We start from the raw sequence: 25,637 nt of genomic DNA on the forward strand, positions 1-25,637 counted from the left end.
GGGCTCACAAGGAATTCGACTTTATCCTAAATACTCCAGACTAAAATCCAGGAGCAAGTGGACTCATAGATGCCCGAAGACTCAAATATAACAGCCCCCTTAAATAGCTGGACAATAAGGGGAAGTCAGAGTTTGAAAGTGTGTGGATGTACGCCAAGGCCACTGTCACAGCGTTAATCCTTAAGCAGGGTGCCGGAGGGAGGCAGAGCAGGGAAGATCATCTTCCACTTTTTTTTTTTCTTTTTTTTTTTTTCATCTTCCACTTTTAAGATCAGCATATGTGAGAAGGGAGTAGGGGTCGTCCTTGTGATCCCTCTTCACCTCATCAGGCTTCTTTCCAAGTCCCTTCACACTAGACCTCGGTCTCCACTGGACTGTCCAGTTAATAATGAAATGAAGCCATGAACACTTCTGGGAGAGTGCTGAGATTGGGGAGAAGATCAATGACTAGACCGAGAGGATGACATTTCAGGGGAAGCATGAACCACATGAACCAAAAGGGTGAGAGAGAGGATCACGAGTGGGACCTGAATTAGTTATAACTGGGCTTAGAAAGATGAGGAAACTGAACACTGGGAAGAAAATGTATAAGCCACTATAAGAAATTAAAATAACCATGGTATCTCACTCACCACATAGTGAGATGATAAAGCTGTAACGATCTAAAGGTACTTCTAAGGGAAAAAATTAAGCTTTTGTAGTAGATGCTGGATAGTAGTGTTTAAAAGATTAGTTTTTCCTTATTTTATTTATTTTTAAAAAGATTTTATTTATTTGTCAGAGAGAGAGCACAAGAGAGCACAAGCACGGGGTGCATGTAGGCAGAGGGCAAAGCGGGCTCCCTGGTGAGCAAGGAGCCTGATGTTGGACTCAAACCCAGGACCCCAGGATCATGACCTGAGCTGCAGGCAGATGCTTAACTGTCTGAGTCACCCAGGAGTCTCTCTTTTTTAAGATTTTATTTACCTATTTGACAGAGAGAGAAGAAGAGTTTTTCCTTATTTTAACACTCAAGGAGGTATATACCATTTGTACAAAGTACAAAAGTAAGTTCACTTATCTATGATTTTGGGAGTCAGCATAGTAGGCCCACTTCCTCATCGGAGTTAGGGTTAGTGATCAAAAGCCAGCACAGGGATCCCTGGGTGGCGCAGCGGTTTGGCGCCTGCCTTTGGCCCAGGGCGTGATCCTGGAGACCCGGGATCGAATCCCACGTCGGGCTCCCGGTGCATGGAGCCTGCTTCTCCCTCTGCCTTGTCTCTGCCTCTCTCTCTCTCTCTGTGACTATCATAAATAAATAAAAATTTAAAAAAAAAAAAAAAAAAAAGCCAGCACAAAGAGACTTCTAGGGGCCAGGGACATGGCATTGGTGCACATGTACACTCAGTTTGGGCAGAATGTGCTCTTTTATGTATGAATATTACATTTAAATAAAAAGTTTAAACAAGCTCAAACAGCTGAATTTGGTGGACCTTAACAGTCATTTTTTAAAGAGAGTGCCTTTTTAGGTTAAATGTATCAATTCTTCTCTTAAACTAACTTTTAGCTCTACAAAATAAGCCCGTCCCCCATAGTAGAAAGCTAGATGAATTATGATTCGCTGCCACCTTTAAATGTTCATTTCAAAGGATGCTTTCATAATGAAAGTGCACAACCACACACACAAAAAAAAAAGATAAACGTTCTCCAGTGTTTTTCCAGACTTCCCCCATTTGAACCTGCCACCTAAGTAGTACACCGGTCCTGATAACGTGGCAGTAATCCTGGGATCCTACAAGAGTCCAATAATCTAGATGGTTTTTCGTGAATCTAATCCTATTTCTACCCTTTTGGGGGAAAAACACTTACTCAACAGTTCCTTATCGTCCCCAGCGCGGCAAGGAATTAAGTCACAATTATACTGGGCCCAGTAAGAAAAATAAAATAGTTTTTCAGAAAGGGCTGAGCGGATCATTCTTTTTTCACTCATCTTAATGCTAAAATGACCAAGATTTGTCAGGCTGATGATGTTCCAGGGCGCTTCAGCCCCCAGCTACCTCTAGCTGTCGGTGCCATCAATCACCTGAGAAGTCGATAGGCAAATTCTTAAGGCACTCAGTGGGTATTCAGATTTAAGCCCTTCCAGGGAGGGCTCTTCAGGCTGCCCTGAAGACCCGGAGCATTGTGATGTTGTATGCATCATTAGAACATCTCTCAGCCAGGGGTTGGTGTTACGCAGCTCACGAGGTCATATCACAGGGTCCATGGCCTAAAGCAAGAGTAAGGTTTTGAAAACTATTGGTAGAGCATCATTACAGCTGTGTAGTCTTTGTACCAAGTCCAAGATCAGTTCCCTGATCCAGAGACAGGAGGAGTAAGCTTGCACTTGATCTTAGCCAAAAGGCCGAGAAGCGATGGGAGGAGGAGTAAGATTGGAAGCAGCAGCAAACAAACGAGGAAAACCGCTTGACATAAAAAAGAGACCACATAGATGCCCAGAGACTAAGTGACGGCACCGATGCATAGACCGCCACACGATCGCTCTAACAGCGAAAAGGGACAGGAAGGGATATAGCCACTGAATCCCTTTAACTGAGTTTGTAAATCTTCAGAGAGAAGCATACTTTTGCCGGGTGGTTTCCTCACTATACGCTGGTATATAAGTGTCCTTAAGGTGAAAATAAGTTCAAATAACAATAATAATTAGGAAAAGAATCAAGAACGGCATACAGGCATCAAAGCCCGAGGTACAGTGTTTCAGCAGCTTGCCTTACAGGGTTGTGGGAAGGAGGAAAAAGTGCTTCTGAGTCTGATACAAATGCTTAACAAAGCAAACCTGTCTGGGCTATGCTCATATTGTCACTACAGCCACTTTTCCTATACTTCAGGGCCTCCTGGGGAAGAGTCCTGCTGAATAATCTTAATCCAGCAAAAGGAGAAGAAAGTTGAACACTTTTTGAGACTTCCTACCTCAAAACAGTACAATATAATAAAGCTTGAATGAAACCCCCAAAGCTTCTGCTGTAAGATGATCTTTTATTTTTTTAAAGATTTTTTAATTTATTTATTCATGAGAGATTGAAAGAGAGAGAGAGAGAGAGAGAGAGAGGCAGAGACACACGCAGAGGGAGAAGCAGGCTCCATGCAGGAGCCTGACGTGGGACTCGATCCCGGGTCTCCAGGATGACACCCCGAGCTGAAGGCGGGCTGCCCCTGATGTAAGATGATCTTGCACCTAATACATAACATACTGCAATATAAGCCACTACTCTGATGCTAAGTAAACTTCCAGAATTTATATTCATCTACCTACAGAATAGTCCCTTCCTTTCTAATCTTAAATTAGAATACCTGATAGAGGAGAAGGAAGGTTAAAGACTCTGTCTCAACTTTTACTAGTATGGGATCTTAAACAAGTTAATTCATTTGTCTGGGCTTCAGTTTCTCCATCTACAAAATGAAAGAATCATTTTAGGGGATCCCTGGGTGGCTCAGTGGTTTAGCGCCCGCCTTGGGCCCAGGTGTGATCCTGGAGTCCCGGGATCGAGTCCCACGTCGGGCTCCCTGCATGGAGCCTGCTTCTCCCTCTGCCTGTATCTCTGCCTCTCTCTCTGTGTCTCTCATGAATAAATAAATAAAATCTTTAAAAAAAGAAAGAATCATTTTAGCCAATTTCTACCCACTGACCCACTTCACCAACCTCACAAAAACGTAACAAAGAATAAAAAAGAAAGCATGTAAAAGTGCTCTGGAAACCATAAAGCACCACGCAAGTTTGAAGTATTATAATTAATAGTGTTAAAAATACAACTCTTGGCCTTAAAATAATCCAGCCAGGGCATTTAAGGGATGGACTCATCTGTACACTCAAACCAGATGCCCCTCAGCCAAGCCTCCCGGGAGACACTACTTGAAGACAAAAGGCACAGGACAGTGTGGAATGTGGAATGTGGAATGCCATAGCTCCAAATCAGAGGCATGGCCCGACGTGGTAGCAGAGTTGCCCAGTTAGGAAAGGCAACTTTAGGAAAGTTTTAGGAATAAAGTTTTAGGAAAAACTTTATTTTTTTAAATATTTTATTTATTTATTCATGAGAGACACAGAGAGAGAGAGAGAGAAAGAGAGAGAGAGAGGCAGAGACACTTCAAACTTCAAACTTGTGTGGTGCTTTATGGTTTCCAGAGCACTTTTACATGCTTTATTTTTTATTCTTTGTTACATTTTTGTGAGGTTGGTCAAGTGGATCAATGGGTAGAAATTGGCTAAAATGATTCTTTCTTTTTTTAAAAGATTTCTTTTTATTTATTCATGAGAGACACAGAGAGAGAGGCAGAGACACAGGCAGAGGGAGAAGCAGGCTCCATGCAGGGAGCCTGACGCAGGACTCGATCCCTGGTCTCCAGGGTCACGCTCTGAGCCAAAGGCAGATGTTCAACAACTGAGCCATGGGTTCCCTCAATTGTTTATTTTTTTAAATCCTAAAATATATTGTGTAATGCACATATCAGTGCTTAAACAAATGCACTGAAAGATCACAAATAGTAGTCATAATTTCAGCAGGTAAGTACCTGTCTTTATTAAATGCAATCTGGAGACCGAAATTATGGTTCAACCAAATTCAGAGCAATTAGATGTGGCCAGGAAGAGGCATCTATCCATACTCTACTGTGGCACAACGCCTCTGAAACTCGAATTACTATTAATCCACATACACATGTAAGCAAAGCTCTTTCAGAATTCTGTCATGTTTCCAACTCTTTTTTGCCCTATTAGATCTAAGTATCTCCCAGAAATGTTTTTCTTTTCTGTCTCTAATCTCTTCTCCAAGAGTAAACAATAAGGACATTTTTTTGTTCCCCCGCCTATGTAAGATGACGCAATGCTTACTTGTTCTCTTGGTCTATTTTTAAAGTTGCTTAAAATATATATTTCCTATAAATAACCAAATACAAAATACATGAACAAGGGGAGGAGCTGTACACAACAGAATTTCCAAAGGATCAAGCTGATATTTTGACCAATTGTACATATTCAGCCTTTTTGTAAACACAAACCAAAACCAAGCACTCAACATTTTAGCCCTACAAATGCATACTCCCGCACCCCTGCCTTGATGTCCCACCATTTTTAAAATACAGAAGGCCCAGGGTATCAGCCTGTTGTTGCTATGATCAAGAGGTGGGAGAGCTGAGAGGAAGAACAATGAGGAAAACCAATAATGCAGGAAGATATATTTTCCAATATGTTCCTACAAGTAGTATTACTGAGCTTTGTTCCTGTTCATCAAAATGCTGTGACAAAGCAATATTGCTTTAAGGGACCCCGGACATTTAAACGGAGCTTAAATTATATTCAGATTATGACTGGCCGTGGGTATCACTTAGATCTTTATGTTTTTTTTTGTTTTGTTTTTTTGTTTTGTTGTTTTTTCACTTAGATCTTTGAATACAGGTTGTACCAACTATTTCCCAGAATCCCTCATCCTCAACCATCCTCCCTTTAAGTGTTACATGTTTCTTGAAAGTGAAAGAAATGACATCTCTTTCAAAACCCCAGATAACTGCCATACTCCAAATAAGTGGTAGACCAATTTCTGAAATTATTAACACTTCTCTGCATATCCCCAAGGAAAAAAATCAGAAAAATGTACTTAACGATTTAAAATGCTATAAGTGAACAGAAAGAAGTATATCACATAGAGTGAGGCTTTTCTAAGAGATTGTACCAATGTGTTCATGCTGCCGTTAGGCATAACTTCAAGAATTTTCTCCTATAAACCCAACTGTCCCAAATATATGGATCTGTTTCTCCAATTACAGTATTTAGTTTATGGGTGTTGCAGTATGTGCTTTCCCCCCAGCTGCCCACTCATTCAGCAGAACAGTGCCAGAGAGGAGTCATCAGCCTAGCAATTTCCAGTCTACATCTGCTCTGTCAAGTGGCAGCCCCGATCTCCTTCTCTTTAGGACTGGGTATCCATCTTTTAGGCCCCATGGAAAGAATCTGCTTGTCATCCTCACACAATTTGATCAAGGTGAACCTCTTAGTTAACAGGTGCTCACTTGGTGGGAGAGCCTCGTCCACCCTCTGGTAGCGGCTAACGTCCTGGCGCACCGAAGGCAACGATCTCAATGGTTGGTGGCCATTGGCTTGAGAATCTAGGATTAAAGAGAAAAAGATACTTGGGTATTGTTTTCCGCTTTAGTGTCAAAACATACTTTGTGAAAAACCAAACCAAACGACAATACCACCACCGTCTAACACAAATCCTGGGGGTAGTCTCTTTTCTCTCGTTAGTCTCATTTTCCATATGAGGCCCCAGAAACAAAAAAACAGGAGGTGAATGCTTAGCCAAGAGAGTCCCTAGAGAAACGTCTCTCTGTCCCCATCCCTCTTCCTCCCCACCACCCTGGGGAGGGGTCCCTGTGGTTCCCACCCTGGCTGGTCCCGGTCATACACTGATGCTTTAAGGTCATAGCATGATGATGATGATGATGATGATGATGATGAATATAAAAAACAAAAATTAAAGGAGGGGAGGAAGAGAAGGAGAAGAAGAAGGGAATGCTTCAGGTAGAAAACTAATCACAGAATAAGAAAATCATTCCTATTTCTGAGTCTGTGCAATTTAGGCCCGTGAAACTATCCTCGGCCTTCCTGGTGCATCTGTAAGAGAACATTTCAAAGGAAACGTGCTACCAGCCGTGTTCACTGAGATACAATACAAATTCTTGGTGTGAATCTGCATGCTCAGATACCAAAACAGCTTATTCTTCAGGGGACGGAAGGCATCACCACGTGTGAGGTTAACATTTTTTGTATTGCAGAAGTCAAACATGCTAAGATCAATGCAAAGCGCGTGTGAAGTTCTGCTTTGAAGCTTTTCCACAAAGAGGAGGGACTTAAGGTGTTCCTGAAAGCCTCTGCACAGGACACTGATCTGAAAGCGGCCAGCCTGCCTGGTTCTGTATCTACAGACCCAGGTCCACACTGGAGACTCATTTAAATGTGGAGACTGGGGCAGCCCTGGGAGCTCAGCGGTTGAGCGCCTGCCTTGGGCCCAGGGCGTGACCCCGGGGACGCGGGATGGAGTCCCAGGTCAGGCTCCCTGCAAGGGGCCTGCTTCGTCCTCTGCCTGTGTCTCTGCCTCTCGCTCTCGCTCTTGCTCTCGCCCTTGCTGTCTCTCATGAATAAATAAATAAAATCTTTCAGATAAAAAAGGAGACTATTTGACAGGCTTATTTCAAAAACAGAAGATCCATTTAAAAAAAAAAAAAGAAGAAGAAGAAGCTGGGGATCCCCGGGTGGCTCAGCGGTTTAGCGCCGCCTTCAGCCCAGGAGGGCGTGATCCTGGAGACCGGGGATCGGGTCCCGCGTCGGGCTCCCTGCATGGAGCCTGCTTCTCCCTCTGCCTGTGTCTCTGCCTCTCCGTCTCTGTGTGTGTCTCTGATGAATAAGTAAATAAAATCTTTAAAAATAAATAAGGAGACTATTTGACAGGTTTATTTCAAAAATAGAAGATCCATTTAAAAAAAAGGGGGGGGGGTGGGGGCAGCCCGGGTGGCTGAGCAGTTTAGCGCCGCCTTAGGCTCAGGGCGTGACCCCGGGGCCCTGGGATCAGTCCTATGCCGGGCTCCCTGCATGGAGTCTGCCTCTCTGTCTCTCTGATGAATAAATAAATAAAATCTTTACGAATAAATAAATTTGGAGACTATCTGACAAGCTTATTAAAAAAAAAAAAAAAAAGAGCTCAGCGTGGATCCGCGCCGCGAGCCCCGAGGGCAGCAGCGCGGGCGGCAGGTGGCCGAGCATCCTACCTGCGAGCATCCTACCTCCGGCGGCGGCGCCCTCCTCCTGCGCAGCGGCCCCCTCGCAGGCTCCGCGGGCGGCCGGGGCGTCGGCGTCCGGCTCGGGCTCGGGCTCCCGCTCCTCCCGCGGCTGCTCCCGCTCCCGCTCCCGCTCGTCCTGCTCCTGCTCCTCCCGCGGGCGCTCGGCCGCCCCCTGCAGGCTGCCCCTGCGCCGCCACACGTCGTGCGCCCCGGGCGCATCCCCGGCCCCGGCCCCGGCCCCGGCCCCGCGGGGCACCTGCACGGCGGGCAGGGCGGGCAGGGCGTTGGGCTCCCGGGGCGCGGCGGGGCCTCCGCAGGCACCGCGCTGCTCCTCGCCGCCCGCCTCCTCCGGCTCCTCCGGCTCCTCCTGCTCCTGCTCCTGCTGCTGCTCCTGCTCCTCCGCCGCCGCCGCCGCCGCCTCCCCCTCGGGCGCGGGGCCCCGCGTGTGGGCGCAGGGCCCGGGCCCGTCGGCGCCCTCCAGGTCGCTCTCGCCCTCGGGCCGCGTGCTGGCCTCGCTGGCGCTCGCGCTCTCGGTCGGGGCGGGGTCGCTGGGCTCCGTCTCGGAGGAGGCCTGGTCCTGCTCCTGCTCCTGCTCCTGCTCCTGCTCCTGCTCGGGCGCCGGCTCCTGCTCCTGCTCCGGCTCCTGCTCCGGCTCCTGCTCCAAGGCCTCGGCGTCGGGCGAGCCCGGCTCCGCCCCGCGGGCCACCTGCTCGGCGTCCGGGGCGCCCTCGGCGGCGGCGGGCTCGGGGGCGCGGCCCGGCTTGTCCTCGGCGTGCAAGGCCCCGGCCCGGTCCGCGGGGCTGCCCTGCGGCCCGGCCTGGGGGGTCCGGCCCGCGGGTGCGCTGCCCGCCATGACCAGCCCCCCGCCCTCCTCGTCCTCCTCGGGGGAGCCCGGGTACCCCAGGCCTTGCTGGAACTCGTGCTCCTCCTCGTCGGAGTCGATGTGCAGCATCGCGTTGAGCCTCGTGTCGGTGGGAAAACTACTCCTGAGTTTGGGGGAGGCGCCCAGGGACCTGTCGGGGCAGGCGGCCGCGCGTTCGATGGCGTCCAGGTAGTCGTTGAGCGAATCCTGGCGGCCCCGGGGGGGCGAGGCCCTGGACGCGGCGGAGCTCAGGTCCTCGGAGTCCATGTCGAGCGTGGAGCTAGTCCTGAGAGCGCGCTTGGGCGTCGCGTCTGCAGCGCTGTCCTCCGAAACCGGGCCGTTGGAGCAAGCGGGGCTGTCCTGGTGGCCCCCTGGCACATCCTCCTCATCAGAAGGGCTTCCCAGGTCTCCGTTCACCGTACTGACCCCAAGGATTGTGCCCACGGCTTCCGGAGAAGCGTCTGGAGGAGAAAACTGCAGTTGTGAAAAGGAAAGGGGGGTGGGGGGGTGACCAACAAACGTCTAAGGCCCTGTGCCTGGGCCACCGCGCAGTCCCTTGAACCAGGCATCTCAGAGGCCCCTGGACCGCACAGCTGCCCTGCCAACATCCGCAGTCCCTGCTGAGCGAGCGTGCTGTTGGTGTGTGTGCTCACTGTCACGACAAACTACGCCCGGGTTCCAAACACAGGTGTACACCTAAGGCAGATTTTTTTTTTTTTTTTTTTTTTTTTTTTTGATGAACAAGCTTTCCTATGGGCCTGGAAAACTTCAGGAGGTAATTGCTTATTTATTAGGAACTTTATTTTCAGGACATGGAAATTCAGTTCTGTTCAAATGCAATCTGACAACTGAATAAGCTGTAACAAGCTTTTTTTTTTTTTTTTTTTTTTTTTTGTCCTGCAGCGACATGTTCCTACAGATAGCTCACCTTCATGCACGGAAGACGTGACCTCCACTTTAAACTGGAGGTAGCCGCTCACGTGGTCAGCTGGGAGCCTCCGGCCAAGGTTGTAGCTGAGCATTTGGTCCCTGCAGGAGGAGAAATGTTTCTTTCCTTACTAGGCTGCTGTCAGCCCTCCCCTCCTCCAGCAGCACCCCCCCGCCCCCAATCTCACCCGCGGGCTCACAAGAAAATAAAATGCTCCAAGGTATGTTATAGTCCAATGTAATATGAATCGCTCCCACAAAGGAAGACCTTCTAAACCCCAGGATGAAAAGAAATCTTATTATAAACAGAAAATGCAACACAGTTTCATATGATTTTTTTTTTTTAAAGGGCTCTCTCACTGGCTAACAGCGACCAGAAAAAGAGTGTCCTGAAGGTCATCAAGGAGCTGGAAAAGGCCTATAGCTTTTGGTATTTGGGGATGCAGGTATAAATAAAAGCCTAGAGGGCCTGGCTCCTTAGCAATTAGCACAATAGGAAACTGATCCTATGAGGACACAGGAGATAAGGACAGTCGCACAATGGCATGGGGGGCACCATGCTACTGTACTTGAGGAGCAGCACCTGGAAGTAGGGAGCGAGACAGCAGGGTGAGAAGAGGCTGCCTCTGACGGCGGCTTCAGCTGGGGGAGCGAGGGGGCTGCCGAACCTCCCCTCCTCACCTGTACAGCAAGGGGACTGGAGCTGCTGGCCTCCCACTGTCAGGGAGCCCGGCTGTCACTGATTGCCAGTGTGCCTGGCAAGAGATGCGGATGGAGAAGCTAGATGTCCCACCTTGGGCCCCCAATGGGCTACCAGCCTCCTGGAGGATGGAGTTGTGCATCTTTTCCAATTCTGTGTTTATCTCATCAAAGTCAAATGCAATTCCATCAATACTTGGTATGTAGCCACTTTCATTCAGAATCAGACGTACTCTTCATTAAGGACACTAATGACAGGGATCGCAGGAAATCACTCCATCTCTGCTCTCACATTGCCCTCTACTGGCAACTTCAGGAGGAAACATGCCTCTGCCTCCTACTTGGACAGGCCAGTTTAGAGCCACTAGTCTATTTATTATTAATGCATGTAATGGTTGTGTTTGTTCGTCTCTACCTTCTCAGTACAATTCCAAATCGACAAATTCCAAAGGACATCCCAATAGATGTCATCCTTTAAAAGAACGGGTGTGACTATAAAGTCCCGGTTCAGCTCTTGGGGATCTTTCTGACTTCTTAGCAAGAATTTCTTAAAACTGTAAGATTATTTCCTTTCCCTCTTTCTTTTTCTTTTCTTCCCTAGAAACACTAATAGTTTTTGTCTCAATTGATGCTTTTTAAATGCTCTGGTGTCCGAATCTGAGTGCGTGTATGCCACGCACACTCCCAGGGCTTTGCCTGCACTGTCTCTCAGCCACCCTGCGAGGCAGGCGGCAGCTCTGTTTTCTAAAGGACACCAAGGCATGGGGAGGGTAAGGGACTTGTCCAAGGCCAGACAAGTACTGAGTGACAGGATCGGGATTAGAACAGATTCCTCCGACACAGAAGTCCCTGCTCTGCAGTCACCATACTACCATCTTGTGTTCTCGGTGGTTCTATGCTGCTGTCAGTAGCATACAGTTTAATGATATAATTTACTCATGGCTCGTTTAAATGTGCTATTACAATAATGCCTTTCCTACTTAAATCGGTATTTCTAAAAAATCTTTTCTGCAAGGGGATTTACAGGCATTTCTTACCATGAGTATAGTCAGGTTACTTTTACATTAAAGTGTTCAAATAACATTATATAATGGCTATAATCTGCAGATAGCAGGAGCGTCTTTTTCTTTCTCCTACCACTGTCTTCTCAGAATTTAGACAGTGCCTAACACATAGAGGTGCTGGATCTTTGCCCACTACTGCATGAACCTAGCAGCAATTACATGGACCTGCCCTCAACTTTGTGGTTCCTCGCTCATTTCTTTGGACATTAAGTCCTGGAATAATAAAACCTTCATTTCTTTGTTAAAAATAAACTGGCCCTCATTATCTCCCCCTCAGCCAGTAAAAACAAAGTGTTGGTGTTGATAATGGATAATTAATAAAAGTGATGGATTTTAGCTAGGAAATAAATGCTTTGGAGGAATTGTAAGAAAAGAACAGTATCCATCGGTTTTGCTCACTGTCATACTCCCAATACCCAATACGGCATTTAGCATTTAATAGACACTATATATGTATACACATATTTGTTAAATAAATTAACTAATGAGACTCTTTGCTTGGAAAGAAGAATTTTAACAGGTATTGGTGCTGTTTATTAAACAAACCGGCCAGATACTCAATTCAACTATTCAACCTATAAGTACAGGAAATCCTCCTATTCAGAGATTCTGAGTCAAGGGTTTGTTTCATCCTTTATTAAGTGTCTATCAGAGGAGTCACTTGCCTGCCTCTTTCTTTCTTTCTTTATTTTATTTTATTGCATTTTTTCTTTTCTTTCATTTTTGAGTTTTTTTTCCTCTTTTCATTTTTGTGCCTTCTTTTTCTTATCCAGTCTCATCTGACTCATCCTGCTTCTTGCTGTGATATATTATTGTGAACAATATATTACACATTATTATAATACACAATTATGAAGAATAAGTGACAAAGTACTCTCACTACCTGAGGCATTCTCTCTCTAATGTCATCAGAGATTGACAAAGCATGGAAAAGTGATGCGCATTTTGGACAGACGTGAGCCATCACTCTCTGAAAAATGTCACATTCAAACAAATGCTCTCAAAATAGGTGATTAGTAAGGAGTTCTGGTTCATCCCACAAGGCCACACTCTGTATAAAACCACAACTACTTCAGAGGGTTAAAATCTACCAAACACATAAGTAACGAAAACTCAGCCCTTTACAAGATGAATCAATTACTTGGTGGAAGCAATAATCAGATCAGGAATATATATATTTAGGTGTTAATAACTAATATACTGCTAGGTAGCAAAATTCTTATCTAATAAAGAAAATCCTCAAGTATCTATATCAGGCAATGTTTTTAATATACAGGAACATTTCATAATTCTAACATTTTACAAATTCATGCTGGACTTCCTTCTAATCCACATAAATTCACAACTGGCAGTTCCTGAGGTGTCCGGTTGTGTAAAAGACTAAATGAAAAGCAAGTCAAAAACAGTTTCACGCACTGAAAAGGTTTGATTTTTGCCTTGATCATTCTTACTGGTGTATATAAAGTCACACTTTTATCCAGTGTCATTTAGATTCTGTAAATTATATGATGATAATTATATAAATTAAATTGTAGATATACTTTATTTACCATAGTTAATTCTTACTCTTTAAAATTTTTCACTTTCTGTAAGTCTGAAAAATAACTTTTAGAAAACGTCCTAATGTATATTATCTCTACTAGAAGCAATAGGTGGGATTTCCTAGCTTTTATCAGTTAAACCAGGCTGCTAGAATTTCAGTATAATACTTCCACTTTATTGTGCTGGCTCAATCACAAATTCCATTGTCTCTGATGGCCAGACCATCAGACTCCATAAGATTCTCTTAGTTTCAGATTTTGAAGGGGCCTTAGAGTTCAGCTGCTCTGCACACTGTATGTTTCAGACGAGGAATGCCCAAGTCAATTATGACTTGTCAAAATAGAACAGTTCATTAGTGACAGAGCGAATATGAATGATGAACCTTCCTTAGTTAGCTGGGATAACAACACATTGCTGCCCGACCTTAAAGTGTTGCAACTGATCAGAACTCCAATCCCAGCTCCACATCCTGCTCACCAACCTCAGATTCCTCATCTCTGAAATGTGTCTAATCACACCATTTACCTCCCAGAGCCGTTGAGAGGGTTACATGGGTTAATGAGAATAAAGTACTTAACCCCTGACATAGAATAAGCTCTCGGCACCTTTTTTGTTTGTTTATTTTTATTTATTACTATTGCTACCCACTACTGTTACTACACATCTGCTGCTACTGCTCCATCAGCGGCTGCCACCACTGCTACTATGACTACCACCACCATTGGTTCATGTTTTCTCAGAATGAAGAAGATACAAAACAAGATGGTGGCACCACCACCACACCACCACCACCACTACTACTACTACTGCTGCTGTATGTTCGTAATGTTCTCCTACAATAAAAAAGATACCAAAAAAGTATCCTCTAGTGCTACCTCAGAGCAGCACTGTTGCTGAGTTTGCTGGAAACGAATTTATGTGGATTGGAAGGAAGTCCAGCATGTATAAAAATACACACACCATTTATGATAAGGGATGTTACAATTTAACTAGTTTACTCACACCTTACAGAAAGCTTGCAGAAAGAGAAGCCATCAAATCACATTTTAAAATTTTCTCAATGAGTAAACTTTGTCTAAATGAATGTATAGATCTACAATAGTACCTCCTATGAGCCAAGGTCTTGTTTTATTTTTATTTTTTATTTTTATTTTTATTTATGATAGTCACACAGAGAGAGAGAAAGAGAGAGAGGCAGAGACACAGGCAGAGGGAGAAGCAGGCTCCATGCACCGGGAGCCTGACGTGGGACTCGATCCCGGGTCTCCAGGATCGCGCCCTGGGCCAAAGGCAGGCGCCAAACCGCAGCGCCACCAGGGATCCCCAAGGTCTTGTTTTAAACGGTGCTACAACAAGGTGGTTTGTTTGTTTTTCCAGAATAGTGAATTGTCCGGATGGGATTAGTTAGGAGAAGGGAGCTGTCAACCTGACACTAGAATCCTGCTCCAGGGAAAGGCTTTTACTGACAAATTCCAATATACTCAAAGAAAACTGAGTCCTATGACATTTGATGCTGAAATGCTAATGGTAGGTACATCTTGGAAAAGACACCAAAAAAATAAAAGGTATATAATGAAAACAAAGTGTTTTGGTTCTGCACAGTTTAAGGAGTATACAAACACCTTCATTTTTAAAAGAATTATCTTACCACTTCTTATCAGTAAGAAAAGTCCTAGGACTACAAAGTTTCATTTCAGTTGCTTCTGTGCAAACTAATCTCAAGATCCCTACAAGTGGGGACTGATTACCCAATGGCTTGCCGCTCCAGCAACCTCTGGACTGGAATGGTTAGTTTCCCCAGAAAACGCTTGATGATGGGACGACTCTTGGCAAATTTGTCTTTAATTTCAATTTCTAAGACATCAGTAAGAAGTGCAAAAAAGGAATATTTCTGAAAACAAAAACAGATAACATGTTGATTCAGAAGAAAGACAAATATGAAATTATACCATTTTATTACAGAAAATGGTATCTCTTAAATCCTAATAACCTAAGAGTCCGCATTGCTAGAAATATCTGCAGCCATTGTCAATCCATTTTTCTTTTTTATTTAAGATTTTATTTATTTATTCAAATGAGAGAGAGAGGCAGAGGGAGAAGCAGGCTCCATGCAGGGAGCCCGACGGGGGACTGGATCCCGGGTCTCCAGGATCAGGTCCTGGGCTGAAGGTGGCGCTAAACCGCCGAGCCACCTGGGGCTGCCCCTATTCTTTTAGAATCCTTAGCATTCATGATGATTATAAAGGCATCAGTTAAGGATCTGCATTCACAAGAGGCCCCTTCAATCATTCAGCCCTTCCTGGTTCAACAGTTTTAGGAGATGCTACTATCAAATATCAAATTGTGCACAATACAATTTTAGTACTTACTACATTTATTGTATCTCAATTCTTTTAAATTTAATATCTGGTTACAGGATGGTTTTAAATTATCCCTGTGTGTGATTCACAGCAATTTTAATTCCTAATCCCATAGGATTTTGAAGTTTTACAGCACAGGTTAAAATACTTTCACTAAGTGGCTAACGTAGGAATATCTAAAGAATACTGTGGTTTCTCTGATAAATATGAGAATAAAATGATGTTTAGATGGAAAGTACTTAATTTAAAGGGCACATGGGGTCATTTCATCTGGGACAGAAAAAACAAAAATATAAAGTTAACATAAGCTTTGTTGTTTTGCTTAGGGATGTCATTGGAGAAAATCAGATTGGATATTAATAAGGATACAAAATAAATATAAAAAGCTTTATTCATCTACAAAGACTTTCCCATATATTACCCTCTTTACAAAGATAACACTTTCAAGGACAAGGATCTCAGGATAACAAAGTGATGGGGCTGGAATCTAACCTGAACTATTTTGCCTCTTCTCTGACATTATCCACTCAACCACAGTGATGCGAATGGTGCCAGCCAGTTTTACACTTAGGCACCACTAAGTTTATTTAGGCGGAACAATTACTAAAGTTCTGCCAAGGGCCCTGTAGTCTAGTAATCTGCTTAATGGAAAAAGCACTTGCTGAGAATGAGAGAGCGGAGTTTAAGCACTACCTCTGCCTCTGAACAGCTAGTTACATAAACCCTTCAAGCTTCAGTTTCTTAATCAACAAATAGATGATGAGCTCATCCCTTATGCCCCCTTATTAGGCCTACACTGATAACATGATTAAGAACTTTGTAGATATAAAATGTTAAGGAAAAGGAAGTTATCATTCTTATATCCACTATGTTCCTTCTAGAGCTCATAGTGAGGTGCAAGTTATGTCCTCTAGGCTTCTAACTACGTTAAATTAAGTGGTGTGTCTTTAAGTGTTATTTACTATTTGGAGATCATAAGCAGTTTTTTTAAACCAGGTGTAAAAATATATGCAATATTTAATCTATTTAAATAACCATAGGAATTTCTCAGGAGAAACATCTTGCTGTGCTGGCAAGGCTCAAATAGCCATACCTTTTTTCCAATTGGTTTTAGATCCCCTGAATTATCTCCCTCCCCAGGGAAATATTTCTACAAAATTGTTAGAACAGATTGTTGTCATTAAACATTTAGGGAATGATCTGATTAACTTTAGAACTCCCATGCCAACAAGGTTTTCCCAGAACTACTCTAACACTAGCATATGAAATCTTGGATATCTGAGAAATGGCTGGAGAGCTCATACTTTGTTCACTACATGAGAAACAATGTCTCTGTTCATTCCTTGACTTGCCCTAGTACTAATGGGAAAACCCTTTGCTTGATTTCAGTGATGCAGGGCACTATGATGACAGGTAGCATAAGGTAGGAGTGAGGAACTCTGAAGTATCTATCATAGCACATCAACAATCTGGCTTCACTTAGGATGACAATTTCTTGGATGGCTTATTTAATTAACCAAAATCTAGAAATCCAAAAAACATTTGCCAAAGCCCATAGGGAAAGAAAGTCCTTTAATTTGTACTGAATATGCACTAAAATAAAATATAAAAAATTGGGCAGGCTTTTAAAGTTTTCATTTTAATTCCACCTAGTTAACATACAGTGTTATATCCGTTTCAGGGGCAAAAACATAAAAATTTGACTTTTATTTCTGCCTCAGGCTCTAACGTGGCTTTCCAAGGCAATGTTACTGACCCTGTGCTTACTTAAAATTTTAAATTTTAATAATAATAATAATACATTTTATTTATTACTCATGAATCTTTTGCATTGATTTTTATTTTTTAAAAAAACGTTTCATTAAAATATTAATTTTGATTATTGAGTCTTTTGGCCCCCTGAGTCATGTACCTCATTTGCTTTCCCTACACCTGGCCCTGGCTACAAGGGACTCTCTCACTCTCATCGGACCTTCTTTCTAGCAGAACCCCAAGACCTGTCAGCTATCCTGCCATGCTCATAGTTAGCTCAATGGTACACAGAACAGGGCTGGACGTGGCCAGCTTCCTAAGTGTCAAGTAGAAGACCCCTGAGGATCATCTTACCTCTCGGTGCCAAATTGGATTAGTGGTGTTACTGATGATAGTAGACCTTCTCTCCTGCCCATGGTGGGCACAGGTGGGGAAGCTGCTCTTCTTCCCTGGCTGGATGGACATCTTCAGATAAGGATCAGGATTAAAGAACATACCTTTCTTTAGCCCAACTGCTCTAAGATCTTTTAAGAAAGAAAGAGAAGAGGGAGTGAGGGGAAGAGAGAGGGTTAAACAACAGCAAAACACTAACAAAGTTATCCACACTATGATGGCTTAGATAGGTGAGGACAAGTGAGTTAGGCCTAATTCCAGCAGAGAGGGGTCTCCTGACATTCTGCAAAAATGAAGCCAAACACTTATCATCACCTTATGCACCTAAACTGACTTATCCTGGGAATCATTTTGATTCTAACATGTGCATCTTCCCATGGTTTGGCAACTGGCCTTTCAAACAATGTCTTGAGAGAAATGCTTAGGCAACAGTTTATTTTTAAAAGAAGAATGCTAATATGTTCTTTCATGAGAGAAAAATGAAATCTTCTACATACATATATGAAAGTATAGACCGCTGTTTAATTGGGGTAAAACTTCAGTGCGCTCATTTAGTTGCACCACATTTAAAATATCACATATACTCCACAAATGTAACGGATATTGGGAGAAAAGGAGACCAGAAATGTTTCTAAAATTTGAATGCCACCTGCTGTAGTAAGTAATGAAGAAGTTACTGTTTAGGAACTTACATATTTGATGACTGTCTCACAACTCTTCTTAGATTCACTAGTTGTTATTTCACACCAGGTGAGCTGCTAAACTTCTGGCTAACGTCTAGTAAGTGAAGAGTAATACTTTTATAAAGAGGCTAAGGGATACAAACATGTCAGGCAATAAACCCAGATCCGCTGGGTCCTTAATATCTTTCTAAGAACATTAATTTGAATAAGAACATTAACTTCAATAAGATTGGCCTGAGAGCTAAGTGATCTTCAAAGCTTCTGGAATAATAGAATGTTTCTAAGTAACTTGATGCAATTATGATCAGTCTAGGGAGGTCCTGACCACTGGTCCAGAAAGAAATTCTGCAGATGCCTCTGAAGCTTCAGAGACCTTTGGATTACCAAGATCAGTAATTTATAATGATCCTAAATCATAGGAGGTCACCTGACTCACCCTACTCAAGCCCATTCATTTTTTTTTTTTAAACTCATGACCCTGAGATCAAGACCTGAGCTGAGAGCAGTAGTCAGATGCCAACCGACTGCACCACCCAGGCGCCTCCCCAAGCCCATTCTTGAAACACAGTCTTTGTAAGTAGGACAGAATTGGTCTGGGGTCGCCCACAGAACCAGATTCTCTAGGGAGTGCTGCCTGGCGGAGGCTCACCCATGGCCGACAAGAACTTGTGGCCTAGTGTGCTGTCTGATGACAACTAACAGGCAGCACAGGACGCAGTTTTAGTATGTCAGCAAAGGTTGAAAAATTCAACCAAGAAGCCCTCATGTTAAGAACATTGCATGAAATGCAGTAAGATATTTGATCCAAAAACCAGTGGCAGAAGGGAATGATGAGTAAGGAACTAGACAGGCACGTCGAGAAGCTGCTGTAAGCTCATTAGCTTTACAGCCCCCACTCCCAGCACTTCACAAGCTACAGAGTCATTATTAATACAGCACCTGCCTCTTACTATCAACTTAATAATGCTACATGTTTTCACTTGGCTTTATTTAGCAAAAAATAGCTTTAAGAGAAAAACACAATTTGCATACTTATTACTTTTCTTGATTATGCTCACCTCAGACACAAAGACAGAAGAATAATATTCTTTAGATATTAAATCTACCCCTAAACAAGGGATTTCTTCACAGTAAATGAAGAGTAAGGCATAGAAATGACTGCCACAAGCCTGACAGAGCTAAATTATTCATGCAAAGCACTTCTTTGAACAAAGAACATTCCATCAGAAAATTAAGCCACTGGGATAAAAGATGTCACTATTAACCTTCATAGCAAATTTTTCCACAAGGAACAGTGGAAAAATAAGTCTTCATTAATAAATATAAGAAACTACCAATTACTTGTAGCCTGATTATTCAGTTCCCTTATCCAGCTCATTTCTGCTCTTGCTTCTCCCTTTTGTCTTTTATAAATTTTACTGCTCATGAATGTCCACATAACCTCATTGACCAAAAAACTCAAAGTCACAAAGGTATGACATGTGAAATATCCTAGTTTAAAGTCTTATTTGGAGAAGATTAAGATATTAATCAAAACAGTTTTTGTTTTAGATGTGGAGTTCAATTATTTGTGTCCCTACTTACCACTGATAATCAAGAGTAGAACATGTGCAGGCAGCCATCTACAGTGCTTAAATGCTCATGGATAAATATTGCCATTCACGGACAACCTGCTAAAACTGCATTAATTTTTCAGAATTACAATTATAGAACTGCTTTCATCTTCTATAGTTTTTGGCCATTTCTGTACACCATCTGCAAATATCTGACAATATATTAGGAAATAAAACAGTTATAAAGTAGCCAGCCACCACATGTATTGAAGTGGGATGTTGGAGGAAATTATATTTAAAGAAGAAGCATTTGGTGGTGCCCTAAAGCTTATTTTCTATTTTTTTAGGAAAATGTCCTAGGATTTTCAACTTCTAGATGGTCATTCTCCTACGGTGAGTTAATTAGCATCCCTTCGAGTGAAAATCAGTATGTATACATCATATTTAGAATGATGTTGATCGCCTGAAAGCTTAGGGCAATGCTTCTAAACTGAGAAAACCATGGAATGGTCAAACTCTAAATTTTTTGAGCCGTGGATGTTGGCTAATTGTTCCATACCTATAAATAAAGGATTTCCATACCTGCAGAGCCTCAGGACTAGGAAGGTTTAAAGCCAATAGATGTTTTGAGGAGACACACAGATAATGAGGGTAGGGGAGTAGTACTACTGGCAGTGGTCCTTGTAAGTCTGCCCTTCTAAAAACCTAGATACGTTTTAAACCCTGAGGGTTCCAAGCAAAACATACTCATTGGCCAAATTTGAACCATAAGCCACCAGTTTGACTTCTCAGAGTCACCAGAGAACCACAGCAAAAAAGGCTTTCATAGTAAGTAATCTCACATGGCAGGGAAGGAACATGCTAGAACAGAAATGGATACTCCGAAGGCCAAGGCCAACAATGAACTATTATGCACACTTTCATCATATGTGGTAATTATGCATCATGGAAATGTCTGTTTTCAAGATCCGTTTTCTCTCACTCTTGAGAATGTCAGTTTTCATTCACAACACTTTTTGCAGCCAAGAAAAGGGAATCTAATTTACATTTCAGAAGTACATCCATGGAAAAATGAAAACAAAACATCTTACAGTGACAGACCTCTGTTAGACGGCATTTTGTATGTATCGTAGCACAGTTGTCTGGTTTAAAAGTCCATTTCAAATACGGATTTTCTTAGGCATTCTTGACTTTATAAGTGTCAGTTATTTTTTTAAAATCAGTAGCTTTCAAACTTTTTTGACCGTGACCTACCTATGAAATCTGTTTTACTCTGAAATCCAGTATACACATGCATAGGTGTGTGCACTTTTTGTGTGGGAGTTCGGTTTGTATAAACTGATGTTCTATGAAAAAATATTTCCCTTTGGTATAAAACGCTGATTTTTTGTCTCCTCTTCTTTTTTTGAATAGCTGGTTTCAACTAAATTAAACTTATAAAACACAAATGAGTTCCACCTCACAATCTGAAAAGTGGTGCTTTTTAAATAAACATACAAGCAATTAAGAGTATTTCAATCTCCAGAAAATAAACAAAAACGTTTGTCTTATCAGCTTTCCAACTTTTATATATATTTCTCCACAGAAACAGGAGTATCCCTTGGCTTATTTTTCTTAGTCTCCAACTTTTCCCTTTCTCTAAATAAGAAAATTTCTCTAGAAGCTAAGCACACATTGTTTTCAAGGATCAAAGTTCTACAGTGAGGTGAGCACATTATATTGTTCTTTTAAAGTAACTGTACAGAGTTACAGTCTTTTTATCACCAGAAAATCTGGTGGAAGAAATAATCCCTGAGTTTATATTAATAATCTAATGGTAAGAAATATACTTGAATTTCCAGAAGTATAACTGAAAAAATAAATAACTACTTCATATATCACATATGAGAATCTATAACCAAAAATAACCACTTGTGCCTTTGAAATTATACACTTTCAAACTGAACATCAGGTTTAAAGACATTCTTACCTGACAACGTAAAGCTAACTAGCTTCCGAGAATGCTGATTTCCAGAAGCACCTCCTTCCATGCCTTCTGCCCCCATCTGCAGAAGGAAAACACATACTGGAAGTTTCACAGGAGCGTGATGGTACTCAACTTTCTTAAGAAGCCACATATGTTTGCAAATATGATGATTTTTTTGTTTAAACATGCATTGTCATATGTGCCTTTTCATAAGCTATCTTGGAATTGAGACATAAATACACATTCTCAGAGATGAAAGAGTCATACCTCAATTTAGCCTTTACACCAAATGAAACCAACACGAACCTCTAAATTCCCTGGGATATGAATCAACCTGCTTCACGTTCTTTTATTTCTTTGATAAGAATATGGTTGATATGTAGCAAATGTACTTATATTGTTATTACTATATTAACATATTCCTTTAAGATAAAAATCAAACACAGATTTATTAGGAAAACTTAGAATAAACTAAACAGGTGATTTATATCAAACTCATCCATGTTTTTGCAGGATTCTCCTCTCTTGCCAACTATTTCTGAGTGACTACATGGGTGTCCGACTGCCCTTTCAGTCTCCTATTTTATTGTGCTGAAGGTACATGGCACATGGCATTGTAAGTAGCGATGACGAGAATTGGCAATGCTGTTGTACTGGTTATTGTATTGTAAAAGTTCTCCTAAAAGCTCTCAAGGAGATTATATCTCACTTGAAAGCAGTCATTTACAGACCACATAGCAGATCTAGCCGTTCTCTCAATTTATGTATAATTAGTGCTCAATTTATGACATACTAGAAAAAAAAAAAAAGAGTTTCCTGTTTCTCCAAAACAGAAGTCCACAATACTGTAAGGTACAGAAGTCCACAATACTGTAAGGTACAGAAGTCCACAATACTGTAAGGTACAGAAGTAAAAGGTAGAATGTTGAATAGTTAGGAAATAGAAACCACATTTTAATTCTAAACTTTAGATTAAACCCTTGCATCTAATTTTTGTAGTGCTCCCTTAACTCCTTTAAAAATCACACACCATTGGGATCCCTGGGTGGCGCAGCGGTTTGGCGCCTGCCTTTGGCCCAGGGCGCGATCCTGGAGACCCAGGATCGAATCCCACATCAGGCTCCCGGTGCATGGAGCCTGCTTCTCCCTCTGCCTATGTCTCTGCCTCTCTCTCTCTCTCTCTCTCTGTGACTATCATAAATAAATAAAAATTTAAAAAAAATTAAAAAATAAAAATAAAAATCACACACCATCAAATGCAAACTGTGCAGCCACTGTGGAGAACAGTACGTGGCTTCCTCAAAAAATTAAAAACAGAATTACGATATGATTCAGTAATTACACTACTGGGTATTTGCCCAGGGAAAATGAAAACACTAATTTGAAAAGATACATGCACCCCTTTGTTTTATAGCAGCATTATTTACAACAGCCAAGATACAGAAGCAGCGCAAGTGTCCACTGATAAATGAGTGTATAAAAAAGATGCGATGGATGTACACAATAGAATATTACTCATCCATAAAAAGAAAGGAATCTTGCCATTTGCAGCAACAGGGATGGAGCTAGAGAGTATAATGCTACAGACAACAAACTGGTAGTTACCAGGAGAGAGCTGGGGTTGAGGGGTGGGGACAATGGGTGAAATAGGTGATGGAGAGACAGGGATTAAAGAGCACACTTATCATGATGAGCACCACGTAATGTATAGAATTGTTGAATCATTATATTGTACACTTGAAACTAATATAACACTGTAGGTTAATTATACTTCAATTTTTAAAAAATCATATACTGCTAAGAGACAAAACTTTCACTAATCCAAGCAAAGCTGAGCATTTTAAAATAAATTCCATTCAAATTTTGAAATATAAATTTCTACTTCCTTCTCTACTTCCAATACCTTAATCAAAACTATTCTGTATGGTGCTTAACTGATTCCTGATGTTTTCAAATATCATCTGCAATAAACTAGGGTACCATCCAGGTATCTTCATTTCATCTTACCCATAAAACTAGCTACTTGATAATTCTGGGTTGGCTCGCAACAAGTATGTATGTTTTACTCTAATGTGCTGTTCCCCCTCTGACTCATCATCCACAGCTCACCTGGACAGAGACAGCAGCAAACTGGCCAGATAACTGATGTCTGTCACTGTCTCATCCTGCTTTCACCACACATATCCCTGGGCTATAGAGTGATGAACAGTGTGAGGTAGGACAGGATGCTCCTGAGACAGACATTCAGCAACCTGCCCCTCCAAGTCCTGGGTATAGCCAGACATCTGATAAGTCATGGCCTCCCCTCCAATGAACCACACTGCCCGATGAGATGTGTCCCCTTCAAAAATTTGATGTCTCTACCCATATTAAGCAAGTTCAAGGACATGGAAAAGATTCATGGTCTGTCTTCATTTAAACCTATTTAAAATGCTAGAAGATATTACAGAAACAGGAAAATGCCTTTGAATTCTCATTCTAAAAATAATATTATATATAAATATAATAATATAGTCTAACAAAAGGCTAATGTGAAACAATTCTAACAGAATTCACAGATTGTGTCCATTACTACAACTGTGACAAGTGCTCATCTGAAATAATACTCAAAGAATTCAATTTTATTATTCATGACAATGAAGTCGGGAAAGACCACACATTACCACTAGATATAGGGACATCATGATAAGAAACACATCTGCCCTCAATGTTTAGAGAGAGGTTTTTAAATAAACTCACTCAATAGATTGATTCCAGGAAAACCCAGAAGCAACACCGACAATCAAGTGTTGGAACAATACAGGGTAGTGAGTGATGCTAGCCTTTATCTGTCCCCAAAGCCAAAGGATTTCCTGTTCCAACTGCCTGAGACACATATCACTGTGTACTCTGATGAATGACAATGACGTCAAAGTACAAATGACAGAAAAGACATAACTTTTTTAAATCCCTGATTCATTGCAAAAGGATATATGAGAGAGGAGGCCATAAGATTAGGATGGCAACTCATTTCCTTCCCTACAGAGTTGCTCAGTTACTTCTTCCAGGACTGTTGTTTGCGTATGACCATGGAATAATTAAACTAAAGAGCTTTGTAATGTCAATGTTGTCAATCAGTGACACTAACTAGACACAGGTCATATAACTAGGTGACCATCATGCTGTGATAGAAACACAGCATCATGAGGTGTCCAAGTGGCACAGCCTTCCAGTTTTGGTTACAGACCCAATTGTCTCAGCTGGGGCAGAAATATATTGACTACCAACTTCATTAGTCATCCTTTGAACCAAAATATGTTATTCTGAGGGCCCAAAGTGTATCTGTGAAGCTTTTAAGGTTTTCTAAAACCTTCTGAAGCAAATTAATTATCTCCAAACTCTCCACAGGCTTTGACACAGTAATCTCAATGCGAAATCAATGGGATGAGATCAATGTTCACCAAGCTGTAAATAATGCTGTCTTCAATGATATCTGATCACTGAAACTGCTCAGGTCTAAGAAAATCTGAAGCCAGAAAACCATGTTTGGAAGCCACTGTCTACTTTCATGCAACATTAATTTCCCAAAGGTTTTATTATTTAAAAACCTAGTTTTCCAGTTTTATAGTTTTTCTTTTTAGAATATTAATTAAAGCATATTCCAGTACTTAGTATGTGATGTTACAGATTTCATAATCAATCATTATTATTCTCCTTATGACCTTCAAAGTCTTGTGTAGTAAATGTGGATTATTCTTTTAAATGCTAAACAATGTTTTACTACATGGGAACTCAAATATAACTCAAAAGTGAGATGAATATTCAGATACTGAAGACTTTATGCTACTAATCCTACTATCTGAAATGTTCTTCCTTCCCCCTCTTCACCTAAGTGACTCCTACTCATCCTTCAGATTGTCCTGCAAACACACCTTCTTCAAGGAAGCCTACCTAGACCTACTTGACTGGGATAAATCCTACTAGTATAAGCTGTCATAGTCCCATTTTACTCCCTCTCATAGTAATTATCACTCAAATAAATGTAGTT

At 41.9% G+C, this 25,637-nt stretch overlaps 1 protein-coding gene across 1 annotated transcript in view; it reads right to left on the minus strand.

The window, feature by feature from the left end:
• HECW2 (HECT, C2 and WW domain containing E3 ubiquitin protein ligase 2) overlaps positions 1–25,637 on the minus strand; it is a 363,663-nt gene that overhangs the window by 116,552 nt on the left and 221,474 nt on the right. The window contains exons 5-11 of the mRNA XM_038585899.1: positions 21,614–21,689; positions 17,370–17,539; positions 14,652–14,794; positions 9,600–9,700; positions 8,213–9,132; positions 7,813–8,161; positions 6,043–6,138 (exon numbers count right to left, since the gene is read on the minus strand). Coding sequence (XP_038441827.1) covers positions 6,043–6,138; positions 7,813–8,161; positions 8,213–9,132; positions 9,600–9,700; positions 14,652–14,794; positions 17,370–17,539; positions 21,614–21,689 — 1,855 coding nt within the window. The remainder of the gene's footprint in view (positions 1–6,042; positions 6,139–7,812; positions 8,162–8,212; positions 9,133–9,599; positions 9,701–14,651; positions 14,795–17,369; positions 17,540–21,613; positions 21,690–25,637) is intronic.

Source organism: Canis lupus, chromosome 37 (assembly GCF_011100685.1).
Source record: "Canis lupus familiaris isolate Mischka breed German Shepherd chromosome 37, alternate assembly UU_Cfam_GSD_1.0, whole genome shotgun sequence".
NCBI lineage: Eukaryota > Metazoa > Chordata > Mammalia > Carnivora > Canidae > Canis > Canis lupus.